Source organism: Idiotropiscis lumnitzeri, chromosome 4 (assembly GCF_059441095.1).
Source record: "Idiotropiscis lumnitzeri isolate Australia: NSW breed Sydney's pygmy pipehorse chromosome 4, RoL_Ilum_1.0, whole genome shotgun sequence".
Taxonomy (NCBI): domain Eukaryota; kingdom Metazoa; phylum Chordata; class Actinopteri; order Syngnathiformes; family Syngnathidae; genus Idiotropiscis; species Idiotropiscis lumnitzeri.
The window spans coordinates 11,426,206-11,450,656 of NC_142394.1; the positions used below are offsets into that span (position 1 = coordinate 11,426,206).

Consider the following 24,451-nt stretch of genomic DNA (forward strand, 5'->3'; position numbering starts at 1 on the left):
TTGTCTATACGACCAGTCCAGGATTTCCTTGGCTTTCACCAAAAGTCAGAATGAAGATCAGCGCTTTTGATGGATCATTTTGTTAAATTTTTTAAGCCTATTTCTAACAGGATTTTTGTGTGCATCTGTTGCATCCAATCAACACTTACCTTCCAAAAATATCAGCTGACAAATGTAGGTCTCTGCTTTTTCTCAATTAAAACTTAATGATCATAATTAATCATATTTAATTGCATCATTCTTATATAAGCGTTTCCCCACCGCTGGGCATCTCATGGGTGGCGCTTATCAGTAATGACAGGGTTCGGCGCTGTTGACATAAATTAAGTCTGTTTTAAAGAGAAAAAGAGATGTATTTGATATTTTTCCAAACACTGAACAGGCTAAGTAATTAAATCATCTTTTTATTTAATCACATCACTTGCGGCTTTGGCAATATCTTAAATATTTTAATGACATCATTTGGCAGGTTAATTCTCTGGTGCCTTTTGGATACAGGTGGGCAATAATAGATATTGATGCATTATGTACGCGAGTGATAAGTGAGGAGGAAAAGTGAGGGAAATTAAAAGAGTGAAGAGGAGGAGGGAGAGGGCAAATCCCAGGACTCGCCAGCTCCCTAGCATCTGTGTCCTGTTTTGTCACTAATCTCCTCACTGTTGCGTAAGACCACACACTCACACACACACCCCCGCACACGCACACACGCGTACACAAACACTTCATAATATATTCCGTGTTGATGATATAACGCAGTAATGTACACATTCTCCACCCAGGCGTGCACAGGTGTGTTTGATGTTTAATAAAATTGGGGATATGTACAGACTTAGTGTAGGTCCTTATACTGTTGAAGACTAATTACTGTAAACCAAAGTGGGGCAACAGGTCATGTGACCAGCTGCACTCCAGCTGACTGGTTTGTGTGCTTCAGTGCATGTTTGTATGCGGGTCCACGCAGCATTTATTTTGAAAGCCACCCATAGTCATGTATTAAGTAATCAATTTGATATTTTGGTGGTAATCTTATTTCTCTCTCACTGGGTTGTGAAGATCTGAAACACCTCTCAGTATGATGCAATGCCGTAATGCACCTCTGAAAACTACAGCCGCCGGAAAGCATTTAATCTTATCTTTGTGAGGGCAAAATACTTCAACAGAGTTCATTACGTGCATTTCCCTTCTGTTCAGCTGTAAGTTATTGCTATATCCACTCCCATTTCTCTTCATTTTGTAGCGCAGAATCAGTAATGTCTCACTTAACCTTCCAAGTGAAAAGACGAATGCAGACCTCTAGCATGACCACTTCTGCGCAATAAGGAATGTCAGGAACTCTCACATTAGGCAATAACTACGGAGACAGAAGCACTTTTCTCAAGAGCAGAACTTTCATGAACGATAAGCATCATAGCGGTCAAAGTCTTCGTATTGCCCTCTCTGGTCTACTGACCCATTTGTTGTGCTTTTTTTTTCGTTAAAGGTTTTCCGAATATAAACTGAGCAGTAAAGTAATGTCACTAGCAACGTTGTCAGTGTTTTGTCAGCGCTCCACATTAAAATGCGACAAAAATGTATTGTGGTGTGTAGCCGGTTGCCATACACATACTCATTGTCATCAAACTGTTTTTGCATTCATATCCGTGGATGTTTGTGTTGCCCCAGTTCCTTGCAGGTTCTTTTTTGCCTTGTTCTGTTATTCTGTCTTTGTGCCCTTGTGAAGGTCCTCCTCGGTGTAGACTGAGTTTGTGGAAAAGTTTTTCAATGAATCAATTTGTACTTCAATCCCTACATAGGTTTGTTGTCGGAGGTAATATTTGTGAAATATAACAGAAATGATGCAGTGTTTTCAAAATTTTAGGCAAATCTGCAAAATGTGGTCTGCAATTGTGTATTTATTTGCACCCCTCTAAGTCAATAGTTTGTCGAGCCACCTTTCTTTGCAATTACAGAAGCAAGACTATCTTTCAGTAACTTGAACCATTGCAAAATATTCTTTCAACTAAATTTAAGTTGTATAAATGTTTTTTTTCAAAGGAAATTTAATTAAACAAAATGTAAAGAATTAAACAGTTCGTGCATCATGCCAAACTACTCATTTGTGTGAAGTTCCCCACCAAGTGTGCTTAACTCAAATTTTTGCTAACGTCAGAAATTGTCAGAATGATGGCTCATACCTGGTAAAATTAAATAAGATGACTCGCAAGTTACACAAATATGACTTCTAATGTGGGTGCAGTGCATCCATGATGTGACACGCATGCGCACAAAGCACCAAATAAACTTTGTCACATGGTGCAGGGTTTATGGACGTAAATATGGTCCTGCGTGTAAGGACTAATTTCATCATCTTGTATTGCCACAGTATTGAGGCAGATGGAGGTAGGATTTTTTTTGGGGCACATGAGGCAACGCTTCTCGAGCTCCTCATTTAAAGAAGACAAAAACTAAAAATGACATTGACGCGTAATATATGAATAATAAATCTGTCTAGCTGTTTTTCTTCTATAACCACAAATGTCGACTTTATGGTTCATGTTTCAAGTGGGATTAAATTAAAGTCAAATGTAAAGACAACAACTGTTACTCAAAGCAATTTTGCAGATTGACGGAGGATGTCAATGGTCTCTCGAGCACTCTCCCCTGCTTGCGGAAAAGCATACTGGGCATTTTATGGCTTATCGGTTAGGTGTGTGCAGATGAGCATTCATAAGGCAGACACATTACGTGCATATCTGATTTATACATACAATACGAAAGAGGTCCAGGTCATATATCGAAAAAAAAAATCATAATTGGAATGTTCATACTGCATTAAAAAATCTGATGTGTTACATATAAAAAATCTTTTTTAATTGAGCTGCAATATGAAGATAGCCTCAGAGTGGCAAGATCTCTAAATTCTTCCTGAAAGCTGAAATAGATGACACTGACGTTTGGATACTCTCGAGAAAAATATTGTAAAAAAACAAACAAAAATGACACGATTTGTCTCATTGATGTGTAGCACTCTTTTGAGGAGCAGCTGCACACCACTGATAGGTAACCACAGCTCTCTCTCTCCTTGTCCCCTCCACATAAAAATGATCTGAAAAGTCCCGGGTGGTGGCCTGTATGACAGCCATCCTCAGTCAGATGGATGACCGTCATTACTCTACATACATAGAAACCTTCGCTAAAACCTCAGATCTAGTGGTAAGTGTCCATTCATGTACACACATCTGATAACTGAGCACATTTTCAATAAGAAAGCATGTTCTCTTTTTCCCAGGACTTTCTGATGGAGTCCTTCTTACTTTTTAAAGACCTGATCGGGAAGCATGTGTACCCCTCTGACTGGATGGCTATGATCATGGTGCAGAACAGGTATGCATGCTACTGTGAGCAGGCTTTTATTGTTAATATTTCCAAAGGATTCAAATGGCAAGCAGTAGTTCAGCAGTTAAAAGGCTACTGGCTACAGCAGGTCTTAAAGCTACTTCTTTTATGGAGTGATTAATCCTAGAGACAGACAAGCTCGTGTTGATTCATTATGCTGCATGCATGGCAATATTTGTTGTGATTTAGGGTGTTCCTGAGAGCCATCAATACTTATGCTGACACAATGAATAAAAAGTTTCTCAACAATGATGATTTTGAAGTACAGGTGAGTATAGCTGTGCAAACATCAGTCAATTCTGGATTTGTCGATGCAGCTTTTTACGTCAATGTAAATCGTATGTCCTCTTTTTTCCCCTGTGTAGTTGTGGAATAACTACTTCCACTTGGCGGTTGCATTCATTACTCAGGAGTCTCTGCAGCTGCAACATTTCTCGCCAACAAAGAGAAACAAGATTCTCGCCAAGTGAGAGAAAGGCCACATCACTCACACACCTTCTCCCGTTGCTCTAATGAAACACATCTATTTGAGGATCTGCATCACTGTTTATGCTCCCACACCCGATTTGGACAGCGTGTGGATAGATAATTCAATTAGGTTCATGTTAAGGCAGATTACTGCAGCGTTACTTTTCCCAGCGGGATGTTCTTATTTTTTAATGGTGGAAAATGAGTTTGGGGATTGGAACGGTTGACTGGCTCTTTATTTCAGATATGGAGATATGAGACGACTCATTGGCTTTGCAATTCGCGACATTTGGTTCAAACTGGGTAAGAAAGTTCTACACATTATTCAGTTACAGCATATACTGTACATGGCATCATCATCATCAACCAGGAAAATACCGGATCATAGTTTGCAGTACAATTGCATTATCTCATCAAACAATACATTGACATAAATGTAATCAAATCATACAGTATAGTAGTAGACTACCATACTGTCCTTTTCAGATCAAGCCAGGCGGTATATCCGAGATTGTATGGAAGCATTTCAGATAGAATATCATGCCAAACTGTAACTCATTACTATATATTATGCATTGTGTTACACAAAAGTAACATATCATACCAAACAATGCAATTATTGTGTCCTGTCATACCAAATATCATATCATACCACCATCCATCCAAGCATTTTCTCTTGCGCTTGCCCTCCTTAATGTCATTGGAACTGATCTCAGCTGACTTTGGGGGGGAAAGCAGAAGACAACCTGGATTGGTCTCTACATGATCACAGGCACACACATACAACCAACCTTTCATACTTTCATTCACACCTACGGATATTTTTTAGTCTTTAGTTAACCGAGCATGTATCTGCTGTGTGTGTCTGCCTGTCTGTCTGGAGAAAATGTCTTGTAAATGAAGGCTATGTTTAATCTTAAACATATTGAGAATCTCGAGATTTTTGGTCCGAAATCCATTCAAATCTGAGTAAAAACATTGTATCATCATAAAAAAGGGCAGGACCTAACCATGGTACTCACGAAACGCAATAACTACATTATTGAACACACAATCTGACACATATCGAGGCATTGTGAGAGTCTTGAATTTCAGATTCTCGTCTGTCATCTTGCATTTTCAGCATGCTGACGGCTCACCCGTCCATGTCACACGGCATAGACGGTAATGGAAGAAGGAGAGCTCGCATTTTCAATCTGTCACCATTTTGAGTTTGTCAGCTAAAAATAACACCACATTCTGTGCTATCAACAGAGTGCTATCTAGCTTCAAAAAGTATGTCCCTAGCACAGTATGAGATGAAGCTTAAAGAGAACGTCTTAAAATGTTATGACTGTAGGAGGTCCCAAAAGTAATCATTATGTTTATTAACATTGTACATCCATCCAGCTGGGTTGAGAATTGACTTTACTGGTGCTCCTTTTCACTTCCCGCAGGCAGCCATAAGATCTGTTTCATACCTGGCATGGTGGGTCCTATCCTGGAGATGACTTTGATCCCAGAGGAGGAATTGAGGAGGGCTACCATACCTATTTTCTTTGACATGATCACTTGTGAACATGAACACTCTGGGAATTTCAACAAGGTGCATGCACATTGCACACCAACGTGCCTTTAATCACATGCATATAAAAAGTGACACGTGTACAAATGACTTTGGGTTCATGGACACATACATGCACTTCACCGTACCATAGATTTTCTTAGACACTGCACATAAAAAGTAAAACAGACACCTTCATTCTACTTGCATAATTAATTCCCCTATCTACTCCTCCTCCTCCTCCTGTCTTGATTTTTAATCATCCCTTTGTCTTGCTTCACCCATTCAACCCTCATCTTCTGCAGTTTGAGAATGAGATCATTCTCAAGTTGGACCACGAGGTGGAAGGTGGAGGAGGAGATGAGCGATACATGCAACTCCTGGAAACCATGTAAGCCTAACAACAGCTGCATGAGAAAAAAAATGTGGAAAAAAGTATTGTTATTCACCTCTTAATCCATTAAATAAACACTCTGCGGTTGGTTTCTTACTTTTACGACATTTATCCAGTTGTATGCTTCCCACTTTTTGGGGAAAGTTTGTGGAAGACCTTACGGAATTTGGACATAATTGACGGTGTTTGTTTTTATATGTACATTGTTGTTGCTTCTGTATTTTTTTATACATTTTTTTGTCTTGTCCCTGTGTGCCCAAATTATACACTATTAGTATTAATAACATTAAAGGTCTGTAACATTGCAAATTTTCTTCTGCAGCAACTCCTCCCATATTCTTCAATCTTCATTTCCTATTGGTGCAATGTAAAGGTCCGAATACTTTTTCCCACGTGTTTTTTTTTTTTTTCATTTGAAAAAATGTATTGTATCTCTCGGGTGTCACCGTTTCACCGTAGAAAAGATCCAAACGGTTAGTGAGTAGTCTAATACTTTACGTGCATGTTCTGTGGCCCCACGGCCATCTAGAAAAAATGAAAATATTGTTGACTACATAATTTTAAGTTTTGGCGACTCTCTTGCCAGACTGTTGGACTGTGCTGCAGAGAAGCCCACTTTAAAGCCTCAAGTACAGCACTTTGTTGCCTTGGTGAAGGGACTCCTCATCCGTCTGCTCGACTATCGCACTGTGATGAGGGATGACAGCCGCAACAATCGCATGAGCTGCACAGTAAACCTCCTCGTAAGTCCCTTTTTTCAAATGTTTGCTGGTGGGGTTGTTGCAGCCAGGTGCAGTAGTCCTCAAAAATTTCACAGTTTGGTACAACTTTGGTACGACAAAAGTGTGTCTGTGCCCAGAATGTCATCAAAGTTGTTTCAAACCATAGGCATGCCATAATTTACAGTAAAGTGTAATATAGTATATTCTATAGCAGGGTTGTCCAAAACCCATCAAAAAAGCCATTTGTGCATGCTTTCCTATCCCATATCTATGCAACTTCAGGCTGTATTGACTGTAAAGAATTTGAAACCTAGTAGTTTTAGTCATGATTGTTAATCTGGCCCGTTACTTTCCCTTAGTGGGAAGCATTTCGATGTAAATACCGTCAAATTAAAAATCAAAGTCTAAAGTTACCTTATTTTCCGGACTATACAGCGCGCCTGTATATGAGCCGCAGTTTAAAACAACAACCACAAAAAAAATAAATAAATAAATAAAAGCCACTCCAGGCTATAAGCCACAGTTTTCTATATTGAAAAAAATGTGTTCTTTACTGCATGTACAGAATGATTTTGTAGTGTGAAGGCACATAACGGTACATAAACAGATTGTTCAAACAGTGCCTTTTAACACAAAACAACTTTGCTAATTAAAACAGAAAAGCCCCAAGAGAAAAAAAAAAAATCAAGATTTATTTAGCATATTTTCTGAACTATAGAGTGCCCCTACCGGTGAAATAAAAATCCACAGAAAAGCTGCGACGTTGTATTAGCCGCATGGTTCAAAATCAAGGGAAAAAGTACCGTTTTATAATCTGGACAATACGTTATCTTTTTTTTTTTTTTTTTTTTTTTTCCAACTACGTCGGCTTGTTGTTTGGTCCTTTTTAGGTCACCAACAACACCTACAGTAACTGAGATAAAAACTTTTCCCCCCTTTAAATACTCTTGACTGCTTAGCATACCTAGTTGACATTCTGTATAGTGAAGTGTTTTTTGTTTTTTTGTTTTTTTGATAAAGTGGGCCCCTCTTTCCAAAGTTTGGACATCCCTGTTTTGTTTGCGTACATATATTATGACTATAGCAGTTGTCCTGGTCATAACTTGGTGCCCTCTACTCGCTTTGTGTATTACTTTTCTTTTCATATTTTTTTTCCCATTTTTAATATTCAGAAAGTGCACTCCATTTTTGCCAGCAAAATTGATGTTGTTTGCAGAAGGTAGCATTATGTACTGTTGCAGTCTGTTAGCCATTCCCTTTGTTCATTTACTCATCCCTTTTACAGATTTTATTTTTTTTTTTTTTATCTGCCCCCCTCGGGCTGATTTAATTTCCAAAGTACACACCGAGTCGCATTCTCCTACGGCATGCAAATGCAGTTGCAAACGAACATGACCACAAAGTCACACACACAGCTAAAACAAATTCCTATATTAGGCTAGTGGGCTTGTTATCTCCACGGTTACTCACCTGCAGATGTCACAGTAGTGCCAGTTAGATGTTAACCACTGCCACTTTAGTGTATCATCACGTAATGAGAGATTGACTCACTTGGCTATGAGGTACCATGTTGCTCATGACCTTCGTGTAGATGGGAATTCTCCAGCGGGATACCAGCACACTAATACTATTCCGCATCGATGGTGTGTCTGACCTTTGCCAGGAAGAGAAAATAGTGGAAAAACTCACAGTAGAGTAGCTTTTGCCCCTCTGTGACTGTGTGTTTACACTCACTTGTGTGTTTACACTCACTTGTTATTGGATACACCTGCAGAATCTAATGAGATTCAAATCCAGAGGTGCATTAAATAGTCCTCCTTTACTGAAGGATTAAAAAAAAAGTTTAATAACACAGGAGATAAAATGGATTCAAAGCCACCAGTCCGCAGACACCGTTGCTGATATTTAGCAGATTTCATAGTTTTGTTGTGATCTCAGTGTCTGTTTTCTTTTGTTTGTTTTTTTTTCTTAAAAGTTCCTGATATCTCAACATGGAGACGTGTATCACTTTTATCGCCTGACACAATTTATCAACAAGAATTGGTGCAGAAGTTTGAATTTGATCTAATTTGTTTAATAAGACAGAAGCATTCCTTCACCTCAATCTTTGAATATGTTTTGCTGAATGTTCTAGAATGTATTTTATATTGACACGGCCAAGCCATACTAACAAGCCATTTGCCTTTTGAACAAAGTGTTGATGATCCGACAAGACAGAGATTGAACTATTTAGCCACAAGATGTTTTTTTGTAGGAGTCAAGGTGATGCTTTCAAACCCAAGAACAGCCACATTGAACAAAAATAAATTTAACATAAAAGGCAGCCAGTGTTGGCACAAATACAATAAATAAAATATTTAGAAAAAAAAACTGAGGACTAAAGATGATGGTTGTTCCTGTGCATATGATCTCATAATATGTTTATTATGGTTGTATTTTGCAATGGTATAGCTCAACAGCACAACATACAGGTTTTTCTAATATTTCAATAAATTAATCAGCATTATGCGTGGCCCTTTCAGTATGACCACCTGTCCATTTCTGCATCACTACAAATGACCACCATATGACACATTTGTAAATTCAATCAAGCAGATCCTGTCATGAAGTGGCTGGTGTTTCTACATTTTGAATTACTGTGTCTGATGGTTCACATTGCTAAAGGGTTGCATCACTACTCCTCTACTGCTTTCTCTTGAACCCATTGAACATTAATAACTCGAGAGTTTGTTACACATCAAATGGTTATGCCAAACACATATAGACCAATATAAGAACATGTGCAAATTCCATTCCCACACTGAATACTGCTTATAATAATCTATACAATTATGTACTGCTCATCATGATTGACCATTATTGTTTTGCATTTGCAGAACTTTTACAAGGACATCAACCGTGAAGGAATGTATATCAGGTATTTCCATGCTGCATCTGACATATTGTGCGTTTGAGTTTTTGTGTGTGTGTGCATATGTGTGTGTGTGATGCTCCATAATCTCACAAGGGATTATACGTGTCCCGCTGAATTAATGTCACAATCCACTGGATCAGCACTTGGTCTGACTGAGGAAGAACAGTATGAGAAAGAAAGGCCTGATGGGTGGGAAGTGGAAGACTGGCTCATAGCGCAAGAGGAGATTATGCATTTTGTCAGGTCTCATTGTGCATATCTGCTGCCCATTTATGCTGTCGACCCAATCAGCGTGTGTATGTGAATGTGACACCATCTCCCCAGTGGATCATCTGCATCATTGTATACCATCTGGTTAGGCTGCTTTCTATTAAATGAAAGCGATGGTATTTAGATTTTATGGGATTTTATTTGTAACTAGTAAGGATAAGCGGTTTGAAAAATGGATGGATGGATAGATTGTTGTATAGTTTACACTCGGTATACCTGCACCAAATTAGGGCAGGAGCAAAACTCTTACCTTTAAAATGCTAAAAGTTTTTTTTTTTTTTGTTACCCTAATTCAATTAAATTACCATTTGTGTAATAAACCTAATAAAAACCATTAAAATACAACCCCAATTCCATTGAAGTTGAGATGAATGTAAGTAAAAACAAATACAGAAGACAACATATTTAATGTTCAAGCATTAAACTTAAACTTTATAAACTTTATTTTTTTTTTAGCAAATAATTTATAACTTAGAATTTTATGGCTGTAACATGTTCCAAAAAAGTTTTGACAGGTAGTAAAATGACTGAGAATGTTGAAGAATGCTCATTACAGGTGAACAGGCTAGTTGGGAGCTGGTGGGTGTGATGGTTGGGTAAAAAATAAGATTCCCTTAATTGCTCAGTCATTCACAAGAAAAGATGGGGGGAGGTTCACCTCTTGGTGAACAACTGCGCAGCAAAACAGTCGAACAGTCTCAGAACAAGGTTCGTCGTTCAGGATTTTAAGGATTTCATCATTTACGGTCCGTAATATCAGCAAAAGGTTCAGAGAATCTGGAAAAAAAGAATCACTGCATGAAAGTGGCAAGGCTTAAAACCAACATTAAATGCACGTGAGCTTTGATTCCTTAGGCAGCACTGCATCAAAAACCATCAATGTGTCAAGGATACTATCACATGGGCTCAGGAACACTTCAGAAAGCCAATGGCAGTAAATACAGCTCAGCACTGCAGCCGGAAGCGCAACTTTAAACTCATATTCCACAAATGCAATATTAATCAGAATGCCATGTTGAGACTAGTAAAGAAACACAGAAAATGTTTGGGTTGTTTATGCTGAACAAGACTATTTATCAACAACACCCGAAAATGCCGCCCACTTCTCTGGGTGCAAACTCATCTAAGATGGACTGATACAAAGTGGAAAAGTGTTCTATGGTCTGATCAGTCCATGTTTCAAATTGTTTTTGGAAATTGTGGAAGTTGTATCCTCTGGGCCAAAAAGGAAAAGAAGCATCCTGATTATTATGGACACAACGTTCAAAAGCCAGCATCTGTGACGGCACGGCGCTGTGTTAGGGCCAATGGCATGAGTAACTTCCACATCTCTGAAGGCACCATTAATGCTGAAAGGTAGATACAAGTTTTGGAGAAACATATGTTGCCATATAACAATGGCTTTTTTTTTTCATGGACACAACTTATTCCAGAAAGAAAATGCCCAACCACATTTAGCAAGTGTGACAACAACGTGGCTTTGTAAGAGACGAGTCGTGCTCGACTTGCCTGCCTGCAGTCCAGACCTGTCTCCCATTGAAATTGTGTGGCGCGTTATGAAGAGAATACAGCAAAGGAGACGCCGGACTGTTTCACAGCTGAACCTATACAACGAGCAACAATGGGTAACAATTCCACCAACAAAGCTACAACCATTAGTGCCCTCGGTTCCTAAACATTTATTGATTGTTGTTAGACGAAAAGGTGATGTCACACAGTGGTAAACATGACCCTGTCCCATCTTTTTTGGAACGTGCTACGGCCATGAAATTCTAAGTTACGATTAACAATAATGTTTTTTTAGTTTGAACATTAAATATCTAGTGTTTGTGGTGTTTTTAATGAAATACAGATGGGTGAAGCCCTTTTAGTGCCTTAGTAGGTTGAAAAGTACTATACGTACAAGTCAAAGACCAAGAACTACATGAGTTGCAAATTTTTACATTTTTTTTTACATCAACATCCCAACTTCACTGGAATCAGAGTTGTTTGTTTATAAAGTCAGATTTATTTTTTTAATCTCTTTTATTGGACTGTCCGTACATGTGTAGTTAAAGAAGTGCAATTGGTTGGTAACCAGAAATTGGTGAGAATGTCAGACATATGATGAATATGTCAGGTTGTCCAACAGTGTCATCTAGTGGAATGATACATGACTCACATGCGAGTTTCACTTGACCTCTTTTCGTGTGCTCTTCGTGTGTGTGTGTTGATGTTTGTGTGTGTTCACCTCAGGTATCTTTACAAGTTGCGGGACCTTCACCTGGAGGGTGAAAACTACACAGAGGCGGCGTACACACTGCTGCTGCACTCACGCCTGCTCAAGGTAGCTCAGACTCGTGAGCACATAAAGTGGAATTGAGTCAGTGACATTTATAGACGGTCTTGCTCTCTAATCACATGTGAGTGAGTCCGTTATACAGGCGAGGATAAACGTGTGTTATATAGTCGCCCTGGCTCTAGGTCAGTTTATGGCACGACATGGCCATTAGGCTTCATCGCTATGGTGATGGATGCAGTGAATGCACGCACGCACGCAATAAACACACACAAGCGTATGCCATCTTGTGCGTTATTTTGAGGACTTATGGGCTTGCTGAGAGGAATGTACAGATGCCAAGTCCCAGTCATGCAAGCAAGACAGCAAGTGTGTTGGATATTCAGGCGGTAGACGAGTGTGTTTTCTTCTACTTGTTTTTTGAGTGAATTTTATGACTTCAAATTATTTCTCATTTCTTTTGTATGTTATTCATCATTTGAAACACAATGCATGCCTAAATGCAGTGGTTGGGGGCCATTTGCGGCCCACCATCTATTTTTTGGGGGGGGGTTAGCACCTTGCGACCAATGTTACCGCAATTACCTTGAAAGAGTAATTTGATTACAGATTACTGATTACTATTTTAGAACGTACCAGGTCACTTAACTGATCTCTTTATCTTGAAAATAACAGAGTTCCATTGCAAGTTACTTTATTAGTTACATTCAGCAGCTGCATGAGACATATTAACCATTTTAACGTGCATGTTTTTTTGTAGTTTTTCATTTGTACATGTATTTAACTTTCCAAACTATTTCTTATCTTTTTCCATCAATCACGCATTGAATGGGCTTTGGAATCACAATTGTTTGTTCCACTTCATGCTCCGTGTTAAGGTTTGCTTAGAGCTGATTGCTCCTGATATGGCTGCAAATGTGGAGATGTGATGTGATATATATATATATATATATATATATATATATATATATTATTAATATTAATAAAATATATTAATATTAATAATATATATATATATATATATATATATATATATGTTTTTTTTTTTCTATACTCTAAACTACATTCGCAATCCTTTTAATATAGATGATGTCCTTCCCTCTCTGTTGACTTTCCCTTTCTAGTGGTCAGATGACTTGTGTAGCCACTTTGAATTCCGTGGCTCCCAAACCCAACGGCAGCTCAAAGAAACGCTCTCTGACACCATCATCGACTACTTTGACATGGGCAAGGTCTGCATTATCTTGTACCACATCTGCAAGCTGTAGTTTCTTTAAAGTGGCTATGTTCATTAATATTCTTCCATCTCTTCAAATCAATAGGTGGGAAAGTGGTCTGGATTTTGTTAAACGTTAATACAAAACACCAGCAGCAATATAAAGATGAGGCATTTTATAGTTACTTTTTCATGTGTTAGTGACACTTTCATTTTCTGACTCCACTGAGTCCTTTATGTTCTCTCAAACAGTGATTGAGTCCCTTCATTTTTCACAGAGATTTCCATAAAATGCATGACCTGAGGCCAGCTGGTGGCTGTTTGTCAGCAGATGGTGTAATGAAGGACACTGCTGTCTTTTTTTATTTCTTCTGCCCTATGTGTGTGTCTGCGTATGTGTGATTAGATGTGGGAAGAGGCCATCACTCTGTGCAAGGAACTTGCTGATCAGTATGAGAATGAGATCTTTGACTACGAGCTTCTCAGCAAGAGACTGGTAACTTTTCTTTCAAAGTCAAATGTAGTTACTGACCAATTTCATATCCCTCTAACCATCATTTTTCATTTAATGCCCTTCATGCCAAAATGTAATTTCCCCTCAGGCAAGTACTCATATGATATTTCCTCTATTGGTGTGACTACACTTATTTGTACCTTATATGAGTCCTGCAGTTGCTCTCTCAGCGAATGTAGAATTTATTTGGTTGTAGAAATGACCTTAGAAGGTTTGCACTTTATTTTCACGTAATTCCTTGTATTCTGCTGAGTGCAGCTTTGTGAGCAGATAAAAGCGGGTGGGAGAGGTGGGGAATTCCTTCCCATGCAACCTCGGTGCGTGGATGCAATGAGGAAGGCATTCATCTTTGTCTTTCTTTAGGAGAAACAAGCAAAGTTCTACGAGAACATTATGAAGATCCTGAGGCCCAAACCGGACTACTTTGCAGTGGGCTACTATGGGCAAGGCTACCCTCCATTCCTCAGGGTGTGTGTTCATGTTGTGAAATCACATTGATCACCTTCTATTGTGCAGTAAAAAAAATTGTCAAGTGTTCCAGGTCAATGCACCAGCTCAATATTTTACACAGATTGGACTATAAAATATACTCTATCATACACTGAGGAGCTTTAGAAAGTAGGAAATGGTGCCTGGGAGTACTTATCTTTTTATAATTCTAATTTTTAATAGATGGTTAATCTGTTGTGCCAGGGAATATGAAAAAAATCTATTACAGCTTTTACGGGAGAAAGGTAAAATGTAAAAAGCCTGAAAAAGCTAAAGAGACCAATTAAGATGGACAAAAAACGGAGAAAATACAAGTTATAACATTTTTTAACAGCAGTTTATTATTCAACAGAACAAGGTGTTCATTCACCGAGGTAAGGAGTATGAACGGAGAGAGGACTTCCAAAACCAACTGATGAGTCAATTCCCCAGTGCCGTGCGCCTCAATACCACCACCATGCCTGGAGATGAAATCAGGAACTCTTCCCTCCAGTGTATCCTCACAGCAAAATAAATGAATGTACATAAATATTTGGCATATTGATCATTAATGCAATGCACCTGTTTTACTTGGTTGCTGTGGGGCAGAATTCACTATTTTTCAGGATACCCGCCCAAAAAAAAAGTCTTGCTTTAGTTCTCAAATACTATATCATTGAATTCAATTGTTTTTGATACCCAACGTGACTATCATATACCATTGGGCATCAACACAATACCACACCAAGTTCATGTTAAATGGCTACTTTATTACAGTCTTGTTGATTCTGATGGTCGTCGGCGAAGCCATCAAAGTCTGCACTCTTCTTAACCCACAATCAGACAAAAATCCTTTTTATGCTCTCAGTATTGAAAATTGTCTATGAGCCATTTGGCGGGCTTGCTTTTGCACTGAAGCACGACAGCTATTTTTATCTGATCTAACTTTTCACTTATTATCGTCTTAAAAAAATAGAATTTTGAGGAGACATAATGCTGCTACCACAGATCGGGGGAGCGGCGAGGTTTTATGACAATTCTCAGACAGTTCAAGTCCCCAATAGAGTTTGATCATTTGCTTTCAGGCTATTTTTATTTTTGATTCGTAAGAGTAAAATTAACAAATGACATGGGGGCACACAGGCACTAGTATCAATTTAAAGTTAAAAGTTCGCCATATTTGGGCTTGCATGACTCTTCCACTCAACAGCAACCATATGCGTAAGTATGTGGATGTGTCATGTGACACAAAAGAAAGCGGTTAATGTTCTGTTTTTCCAGTCTCAACTAATACTAACACAGCAGATGGCATTGGCCTTTCGTAGTTGTCCTATAATTCGCATCTTTTTACGTAGTGTTTAAATCCTTAGTGATTTGAAACAGATATCCAGTGTTTCACGGTCCAGCCTGTTCTGGAAATTCCTCCTCGCCTGAAGAACAAACCAGTCCCGGACCAGATCATCAAGTCAGTGCTGTTTGAAGAGGGGAAAGTGTGCACTGAGCCTACACTGTATAAGAGTTTGGAATTTCAATGACACTGACCTTTGTTTGACTCCTTCTAGCTTCTACAAGTCCAACTACGTGCAGCGTTTTCAATATTCCAGGCCTGTGAGGAAAGGACCAGTGGACCCAAACAATGAGTTTGCTGTGAGCATACTTTTTCTTGCCATAAAGTAGTGAATATTATTATCAACAGTATGAAATGCCAACAAGTTTGGTGCCGGGAGGTTGTTTACATCACGGTAGATTAGAACCACTTGTGGCTAAAGCGAAAGTGGAAACTGGACTTTTAAATTTTGGACCTGGATTTGACACCTCTGTTTAAAATTAATATCTGTTCATTACTGTCAGTCAAAGCTCAGCTGATCTTTACAGCTGCAGGTTTTTGTTTTTTTTCTGTATTTTTATTTTTCCTTAGGTTTGATCGCATTTCATAATACAAGTATAACTGCCACTGTTGTTGTATGTGATTTTTGTCGTTACACTGCCTGGCTTTACAAATCACATATAATTGCTCTTCTCTTAAAGTCTATGTGGATTGAGCGTACAACCTTCACCACTGTGTACAAGTTGCCGGGTATCCTGCGCTGGTTCGAGGCGACTGACATGAAACATGTAAGGATGCGTATATTTTTTGTTTCCTTTTATTCTACAAAAGCCTACATTCTCTCCTTATGCTCCACTCCCTTTTGTTATTGGTGTCTTTTACCTCTTCCATCCCTCTCTGATTGGCTCACTCCATCTTCAGACGACCTTGTCTCCGTTGGAGAATGCCATTGAAACCATGGAGTCCACCAATGAGAAGATTCTGGCCATGATCAACCAGTACCAGGCAGACTTGGGTCTTCCCATCAACCCTCTCTCCATGCTGCTCAATGGTATCGTGGACCCGGCAGTCATGGGCGGCTTTGCCAAATATGAAAAGGTGATTAAATTATCCTTTGTGCCGCTGAGGTAAGTGTCAAAGGGAACACGCATCTAGGTTGCAAATGATTAGCGCATCCATAAAGTCCCCACTAATTAATAACCACCGGTGCCGGGCTGTGGTGGTGGCTTGCTAATGGCAGATCGAGATCTAGTAGCTTAGCTGTCCGATTATAAGTGGAGAAACGGTTTGAGAGTGTCCAGAATTATGTAAATTAGCCTTACTTTTATGTAACAGTGAACATCTGATTGGCTCGCTCATGGTCAAATTTTCAGGAAAAGGCAGATAACAAAAGTATTTACTTGGTTGTTTAATTTCACACTTAATGGGAAGGCAGGCGCTCCAGAGACCCACTATCTGTATACAAGCAATTAAAAAGTTCATTTCCATGTGTCGCTTTTAATGAGTTAGTAGTTTCTTGTCATCAGGAAAAACATTTACTGATGATTTAAAATACATTGTTCTTTCCATTAATTCAACATAGCGTCTACGTTATCGACAGGGGCTATGAGAAGTCTAAATGCATCTATTTCAAATGTCAAAGACAAATCATTTCAACACACGTTTTCCGCCAATGTGAGCAAGTTTCAACATGACCAACTAAAACGAACATGAAGTACTTTAGAGAGGGGGCGTATATAGCTTCTGTAATGTGGTAGCAAAAATGTGCACACCCTTTCTTATCTGTTTAGAATCAAGGAATCATATGTAAAATTTATGATGAATGGGAGTCACCTACATCAATTTAAAGCTCCTCTGAGGCTATGTTCTCACTGGAGCTCAATTTTAATGTTTTGCCCATATCAACACATATCTTTTTTTTATTTTATTTTTTTATTTTTTGGGGGGGTCATGCAGTGTGAACAGTCGTATTCCGATGTTTTTTTTTTTCCCAAATCCATCATGCCCCTCTTTTATATGTGGCTATAGATCAGATATGAAAACAAACAAAGTGCAGGTGTTCTCGTATATTCTCAAAAAGTTTTGGTTCAATTGAATTTTTAGGTTATAGGTCACATAAATGGTGTTTATATTGCTTTATCTTGTTCTAATTTCGTTACTTCACAAATTCTTGACATTTTAACAGGGATATATCAAGTAGTATCAGTATACTTTTAATACTTATTCTATTGTTATCATATATCAAACATCCAATCATTCTGTAATTGTGTTGGACTTGATTTGCCTTCAGGCGTTCTTTACAGAAGAGTACAATCAGCAGCATCCAGACGACAAAGAGAGACTACTGCGTCTTAAAGACCTCATTGCATGGCAGGTACCTAACACAATTACATTTAAACTCATCAGAAAAGTTAAATCATTTTTAAAATCCATTTTACAGTTATTGTCTCTTTGAATTTACATGATTGCTTTTCTCTTTATTGCAGCCTTATTAGATCAAGAAAGAGCCCCAAGAGATTTCGAAAGCTCTAGCCCAAAATATAAGACTCAAACCCGATCCTAGAATCCATGACCATTTTGATGTACAACACTCTTGAAACTTTGTGTTTATAGATCCCTTTGCTGGGTGGAGGCATTGCTCTCCATGGGAAGAGAGTCACAGATGACCTGCGTCCATTTCACGATCGCATGGAAGAATGTTTTAAAGAGCTGAAAAAGAAAGTGGAGAAGGAGTATGGCGTGAGAGAATTGGTAAGAGCTCCAAAGCTGACAGGGACTCAGACGCACATTATTGTTCTTTTTTCACTGGATCGTGCCACTTCGGATGGCTCGACTCCCTTTTGACTCTTTTCGAGAATGTACTGTTTTTTAGTATCTGGTCAGCCTGCCTTCCAAGAATGTCCCTTGCCCATGGTTAATGCAGATTTATACGGAGCCCCTTAGGGGACACGGAAGAGAAAAAAAAAAACTTTGCGTTCCCTCGCAAAATCTTTGCGTTCCCTTGCAAAGATTGCATTCCCTCGCAAAGTTTGCGTTCCCCCGCAAACTTTGCGAGGGAATGCAAAGTTGTTGGGTTTTTTTTCGAGTGAATGTTTATTTTTTTTAATGTGCGTTTATGTACTTCCGGGTCATCTTCCGTGTAAACAAACGCAGCAAAGATGGAGTGTGTTCACCCGTGGGCGAGTTTAATTGAATTTTACTTTGAAATACAAAGAAATAAAATCAGTTCTGGATATTAAGCACGGTTTTCAAATAAGTGAAAGACAGTTCCAAGCCCTCCTGCATGATTAGTGCCGCCTCCAACGTACTGTCGTCTCTTGAACAGCAGCGCATTCGAGGCAAGGGTAGTCAAACTGACCCGGAAGTACATAAACGCGCATTAAAAAATAAATAAATAAACATTCACTCGAAAAAAAAACAACTTTGCGTTCCCTCGCAACGCAAACTTTGCAAGGGAACGCAATCTTTGCAAGGGAACGCAAAGATTTTGCGAGGGAACGCAAATTTTTTTTTTTCTCTTCCATGTCCCCTAAGGGGCTCCGTAGATTTATCATTAAAATGTCACTGTAACATTTTTTTTATGGTTCACGGACAGGAGAAATAAACACATGCTAATGTTAGCTCCCTTGTTGCTAAGTCTTAGCTAGACAGTGGAGTCTTTAATGACATAGTCTCCACTTTGCTGCAAAGGTCAGTTTTTATCACCTTGCAGAGAATTCATCAGAATTTAATGTGCTCAATGGGAGGTGTATTTCTCAATTTCTCGTGGTACAGTTTTGAAGTTGTACAGCACCCGTCACAAAAAAATTCCCCTAGCAGTAACAGGCCTTCATCCAGTATACTTGATGATCGCATCATAATTCATATTATCTAAAATTATAGTCTGTTTTCTGCATTGTATCCTGAATACAAATTACAAACCTATGAAACTATATTCAAAATAATCATAAAGGCTGTGACAAGCCGTAATTCATTTACACGTTTGAATAGTTCTGCAACCAGATCACCGTTAAATCCTTTTGACTGGTCAGTTTGCTTGCTTGTAACCTGGTGTGTTGTTATAATCTTTTCTTCAAACATTATTGAGTCTTCTTTATTTTTTATTTTAGTTTTTTTTTTTGCTTGGCTTTGCTTACACATGTACTGAATCTGCTCTGTGACCAGTCCAAGGTCTACGCGTGCGATCAGAGGACAAGCGGTAGAGAAAATGAATTGATGGATCTGCCTCACTGTTTCTCTCTCCAGTTGGACTTGGATGACAAAAAGTCTACTCGACCTTGCTCCATGTTGCGATCCGTTCGTCAGTCCATAATCTCCATTTCCTCACTGCAAGGCTCTGAATGTGCAACGCCAACCAAACTCTCATTTGACAGGTAGTTAAAAGCAACATAAAAAAAAAATGACAAAAATGAATGCAAGACCGACTATTCCGAGATTAATTAGTAAGAGACTGATGATTTATGGCACAAACTTAATAATACTCATTTAAATAAGTAGGTGTCCTCCAAATTTACAACTCTTGGCAATTTTGGCGCAATCTTTGTGCACACCCAACAACACTGTATGCAAATCATTAGTTTTGGTGCCCGCTTTTTGGTATCCTAGTAAATCAGATCCCAAATTGTCCTTTCCCTCTCTTCAGGGATTTCCCCTCTGAGACTTTCTTGAGCAGCACGTTGCCACGCTCGAGCGGCAGCCTCAGCAACAGCACGCAAGATGAAGATATTGTGACCGTCGGCGACTCTGAGGTAAAACTGAGGAAGAGTAAGAAGAAGAGGAAGAGAAGTAGCATGATCTTCATTACGGAGGAGAGAGAGCAGACAAACACTCTGGACTGCAAGCGGGTGAGCATTGGTTATCGTTGTTGCAGTTCTGCGCAACTGTGTGGATGTGTCTTGATGATCTCTGTCACCACCCCAGCTGTCCAAGAAGCAGGAGTTCCGCAGTGACACCAACTTGTCAGAGCCCAATAATGGAACTGTATCGCTGAGCGGCACCAATTCCAGGTCCTTGCCTGTCATTACAGGTAAACTGGGAACAACACAACAATTCACACTTTACTAGTTTATTTAGGAAATTAGTATGAATGCAACTTGGTTGGTTGTTCTCATACTGTAGGTTTGTCACTGGCTGTGGTGAGTGGGCCGGACGAAGTAGAGACCACCCGAGCCAGGAGAGACAGCAAGTCCATGTCCGTCTGCATCACTTCAGACCGAACAGCAGACAGACGCTCTAAAGGCGTCATCGGCTTCCTCTTCAAGTCCAAGGTAGGAAAACCCCATCAGTATGCGCATGAATGAACAATGAGAATAACGGGCATTCCTTTTGATCGAGGAAGGAGCAGTACCAAACTCTTTGATGGTGGTCATGTGTTTTTTTAAACAGCCAGTGTTCATGGAGAGTCTGGTGGAGTCAACACAATTTTTAAGTTTTAAATAAATACTAACAAAACAATTACAGTAGATGTATCTAATCAATGTTTATGTAATGAAATAGACAGTTAAATATTTGGCATGTGTTCCTCTGAATACATTGCAAATTAAAAAAACAACAGCAAAAAAAGACATTTAATGAAGGTTAAGTGGATAAAAAAAATTACTTTTTCATGACCGAATTCCAAATACTAGTGAATATGACATTTTTCTCTGAGGCAAATAACAGTCATCATAATTTGTAAATCATCAGCCGTTATCATATCATTCCAATGCTTCTGAACAAACCTACCAAATAGAATTCAATTATTTAAAACAAACATAAAAAACGTAAAACCCCACTGTTCCAAATAATTACAAGCAACAGAGTTTCAAAATGTTATATCGATGTAAAGAACTGAAAATAGTCATTTTTTTAGTTTCAATGTTAAGATGTCAGATGTACTGAAGTAAAAAGCTATTTCAATTAAAAACTTCAGAACAGGTTTTTAACATAGGACCCCTTATTTGATAGCAGCTTCACAATTCTTGTATCCATTGAACCTTTTAGAAAGTTTCTCGTTGAATTTCTTTGTAGGATATCAGAATAGTCTTTTAGAGCTGCGGTTTGGGTGTGAACTGCCCCCAGCCTCATGTAGCTGCTCTTTTGCATGAGCATCCTCCAATGGTTAGGACCAGGGTTGAGGTCACAGTAGGATTTTTGCCCATAGAAGCCTGGTGGTGCACTATTTTGCAACGTACAACTTTTTTTGTTTTTTTTTGTATAATAGTTTAATGTGGTCAATCAGAAACATAGCAGAGTGGAAAATAGGAAAATGAAAGGAGACAACCAGCTCTCTCTCATTCCTTGGTTACACGGCACTCATCAGTGAACAATTTCATGTGGCAAGGGTTACCTCTGCATCAACGGCTATTATGGGCATAAAAGGGGACAAATTCATGGTGTGCATAATCATTTGGAGTATTTTGTATTTAAGTAGACCTCACCTTTTCCTATCAGACGGTAGAACGGCGTGATTTCTCGTGTAAAATTATCGGGGAAAGCTAAAACTTCTAACGCACCATTAATGCCTTACTGTAATGTACTCGCTTGGAGGATTTTGAACATTATATCATATCATCCTCTTGGAAATATGGCCAAAAGACTGATTTAAAATGCTGATTGGTTTAACCTCTTGCAGGGCTTCACTGTAAAATAATAATCATAAAAAGAATTGTAAAAGAATACTTGCACTGATCATTATTGCTGTGTTTAAGAGAGAATACCTCAGAACATTGAACTAGAAAATATTTTTGATCGTTTTTTGTTTTTTTTAATACCTACAAAGAGTTTTAGTTCAGCGGTCCGTTTTATATTGAGTTTATTTCTATTCACAGAGCTCAAAGTCGGACGATGGGATGACCAGCGATGCAGGCAAAGACAGTGACAACCGCTTCTGACATCCGTTCATTATTTCAGCTTCTGATTTTTCCGCCTCAAAATTTTGCTTTCACACACTCATTGAATGTCCCTTTACTTTAGTCATGTCACCTCTGAGTAATACAATGTAGCGTTCACTAAATGCTACATTTGAAGGATGGCCTTTTGCTAGTACGCTTAATCATCTCTTGTCATGCTAAATGCCTGTCCATGTCTTGGAGCTACATAGTTTCGCTTGAAAGCTCAACGCTGCCGTGCTTGATTAAAAAACGGAAAAAACAAAAACAAACTATTATGCAGCTTTCGACATTGTTGTGGAAATAATGATTTGACACTTTCAGAAAGGTTGCCGCATCTCTCTAAAGACACTCGGAGCAAGAAAATCCAATTAGGGTTCTGTATTGAAATGTGGCACTCTGTAGTGACTTCTTGTTATTCTCCAGAGAGACAAACGTTCTGTATTTTTATCAAACACGGAGTGAAAAGGGCTATTTTGTTGCTTTATAAAAGTTGTATTTACCATTTGCCTCAGAGAGTTCAATTAGACGGTTCTGACCTCTTAAAGTATTGTTTTTTTTTTTGTTGTTTTGTTTTGTTTTTTCAAGAAGTTTTTTGGCTCTAAGAGAATTAGTATATCATAGACTTCAGCCCAACACCAGCAATATACTGGAAGTTTTTTTTTTTTTTCTTAGTTCAAAAATACAGTATGCAGCTTCCCATTTTGAGACGTTTTTCTTTTTACCCAAAACACAAAGTAATTTTGGTGGTTGTTGCAAATGACTCACATAATTCTGATAGTGTATTAATATTTTGTTTTTTTTTTCTTCCAACAGAAATGTTATTTTTATTTTCTCCACCTGCTGAGTTTAAAACAAGGTGTTCATTTAAATCCATATACGGCATTTAAATATTTTGTTTCATTAAAAGCTACTGGAACAATGTGGTGTGGTATGCAACTCTTGGTTTCAAATTTGTAAGGCACATATTAAAACTGCTTTGTAAGAACAGCACTCATTCTGAGAGGGGTTTCTATGTTGAGACGCTCTTGTCATTTATATGAGGTAACAAGAAATAGTAGAAACAGTTCTCTCCCACTGCAAAATTAGAAGTGCAATCTTGAGTAGATATTGTCAGTCAAAATGAGCGTTATTCTTAGAAGTGCAACATTTTTATCACATTATATTGTCAATGACTGTCTGATATTCTGACTAGTGAGCATCGGATATTAGACCCAACATGTTGATTGGGTCAATACAAAGGCGAGTGTTGAACAAGAGAATATAATTTCTATAAAAAAAAAAAATACTGAAGAGCTGATGCTGAATTGTATTGCTGTGCAATTAATTTGATTAAGTGAAAACCATGTGGCTCACAGTTGTTTTTAATTGCTCAAACTATAAATGGAGGAGATGAATGTGTCAAATGTAGTCATTTTAGAAATAAATGAGATGAATATTTTGAAGTTGAGATGATTTCCCTCGGTCAAGTTGGCTACACACCCGGGACCCGGTTCAAAGGCTTGTTTTTTGTCATATAAAAACAAAAAGCTATATCAATCTGTCTTCTTCCATTTCTCCAATGTTGGGTCACAAGGGCAGCAGTTTAGCTCTTCCCGGTGGTATCCTGAGGCTTTCCCAGAGACCAATTTAAATCATTTGAAAACCTTTTCCACCATTCGTGTGACCTACTGTGCAGACTGTAAAAGTATACAACTGAGATGAAGTGGTTGCTCAAGTATACACATCGTCTTATAAGTGTGGATGTCACTCCTCAGAATTAACCAATCACATCCAAAGTCATGTTAAATTGGAGTGACCACAAGCCTGCCAGAATTTAATGTGCCGTTGATTAGCCTCAAATAACGTTGAGAAGTTCACATCGGATTTCCTGTCAATTTTTTGGGCTTTCTAGCAGAATCCTAAACTGTTTGCTAAAACTCAATTAGTATTTTGAACTGTTCTTAATTCTCTCTTCCCCAAACTCTACCAGATTTAGCAGAATAAAAAGAGCTCTGCTCTGCTTCACTGTAGGTATGGTTGTTTTTTTATAGATACGCTGTGTTGTCTTTGTGGCCAAACATTTCGAACGTGCTTTCGTCAGATTTTTCTTC

The 24,451-nt window shown here is 38.6% G+C and overlaps 1 protein-coding gene across 3 annotated transcripts in view; it reads left to right on the forward strand.

The window, feature by feature from the left end:
* The window catches only part of dock2 (dedicator of cytokinesis 2), a 152,888-nt gene extending 129,089 nt beyond the window's left edge, over positions 1–23,799 (forward strand). For all 3 annotated transcript variants that reach the window (XM_088292468.1, XM_088292469.1, XM_088292470.1), the window contains 25 exons: positions 3,094–3,192; positions 3,269–3,363; positions 3,565–3,643; positions 3,741–3,841; positions 4,088–4,146; positions 5,280–5,428; positions 5,692–5,777; positions 6,367–6,523; positions 9,379–9,419; positions 11,922–12,012; positions 13,089–13,196; positions 13,587–13,676; positions 14,058–14,162; positions 14,536–14,677; positions 15,546–15,627; positions 15,725–15,809; positions 16,191–16,277; positions 16,411–16,587; positions 17,780–17,863; positions 18,103–18,240; positions 19,735–19,862; positions 20,132–20,333; positions 20,410–20,515; positions 20,608–20,756; positions 22,299–23,799. In XM_088292468.1, coding sequence (XP_088148594.1) covers positions 3,094–3,192; positions 3,269–3,363; positions 3,565–3,643; positions 3,741–3,841; positions 4,088–4,146; positions 5,280–5,428; positions 5,692–5,777; positions 6,367–6,523; positions 9,379–9,419; positions 11,922–12,012; positions 13,089–13,196; positions 13,587–13,676; positions 14,058–14,162; positions 14,536–14,677; positions 15,546–15,627; positions 15,725–15,809; positions 16,191–16,277; positions 16,411–16,587; positions 17,780–17,863; positions 18,103–18,240; positions 19,735–19,862; positions 20,132–20,333; positions 20,410–20,515; positions 20,608–20,756; positions 22,299–22,361 — 2,703 coding nt within the window. In that variant the 3' untranslated portion in view covers positions 22,362–23,799. The remainder of the gene's footprint in view (positions 1–3,093; positions 3,193–3,268; positions 3,364–3,564; positions 3,644–3,740; positions 3,842–4,087; positions 4,147–5,279; positions 5,429–5,691; positions 5,778–6,366; positions 6,524–9,378; positions 9,420–11,921; positions 12,013–13,088; positions 13,197–13,586; positions 13,677–14,057; positions 14,163–14,535; positions 14,678–15,545; positions 15,628–15,724; positions 15,810–16,190; positions 16,278–16,410; positions 16,588–17,779; positions 17,864–18,102; positions 18,241–19,734; positions 19,863–20,131; positions 20,334–20,409; positions 20,516–20,607; positions 20,757–22,298) is intronic.
* Positions 23,800–24,451: the final 652 nt, after the last annotated feature.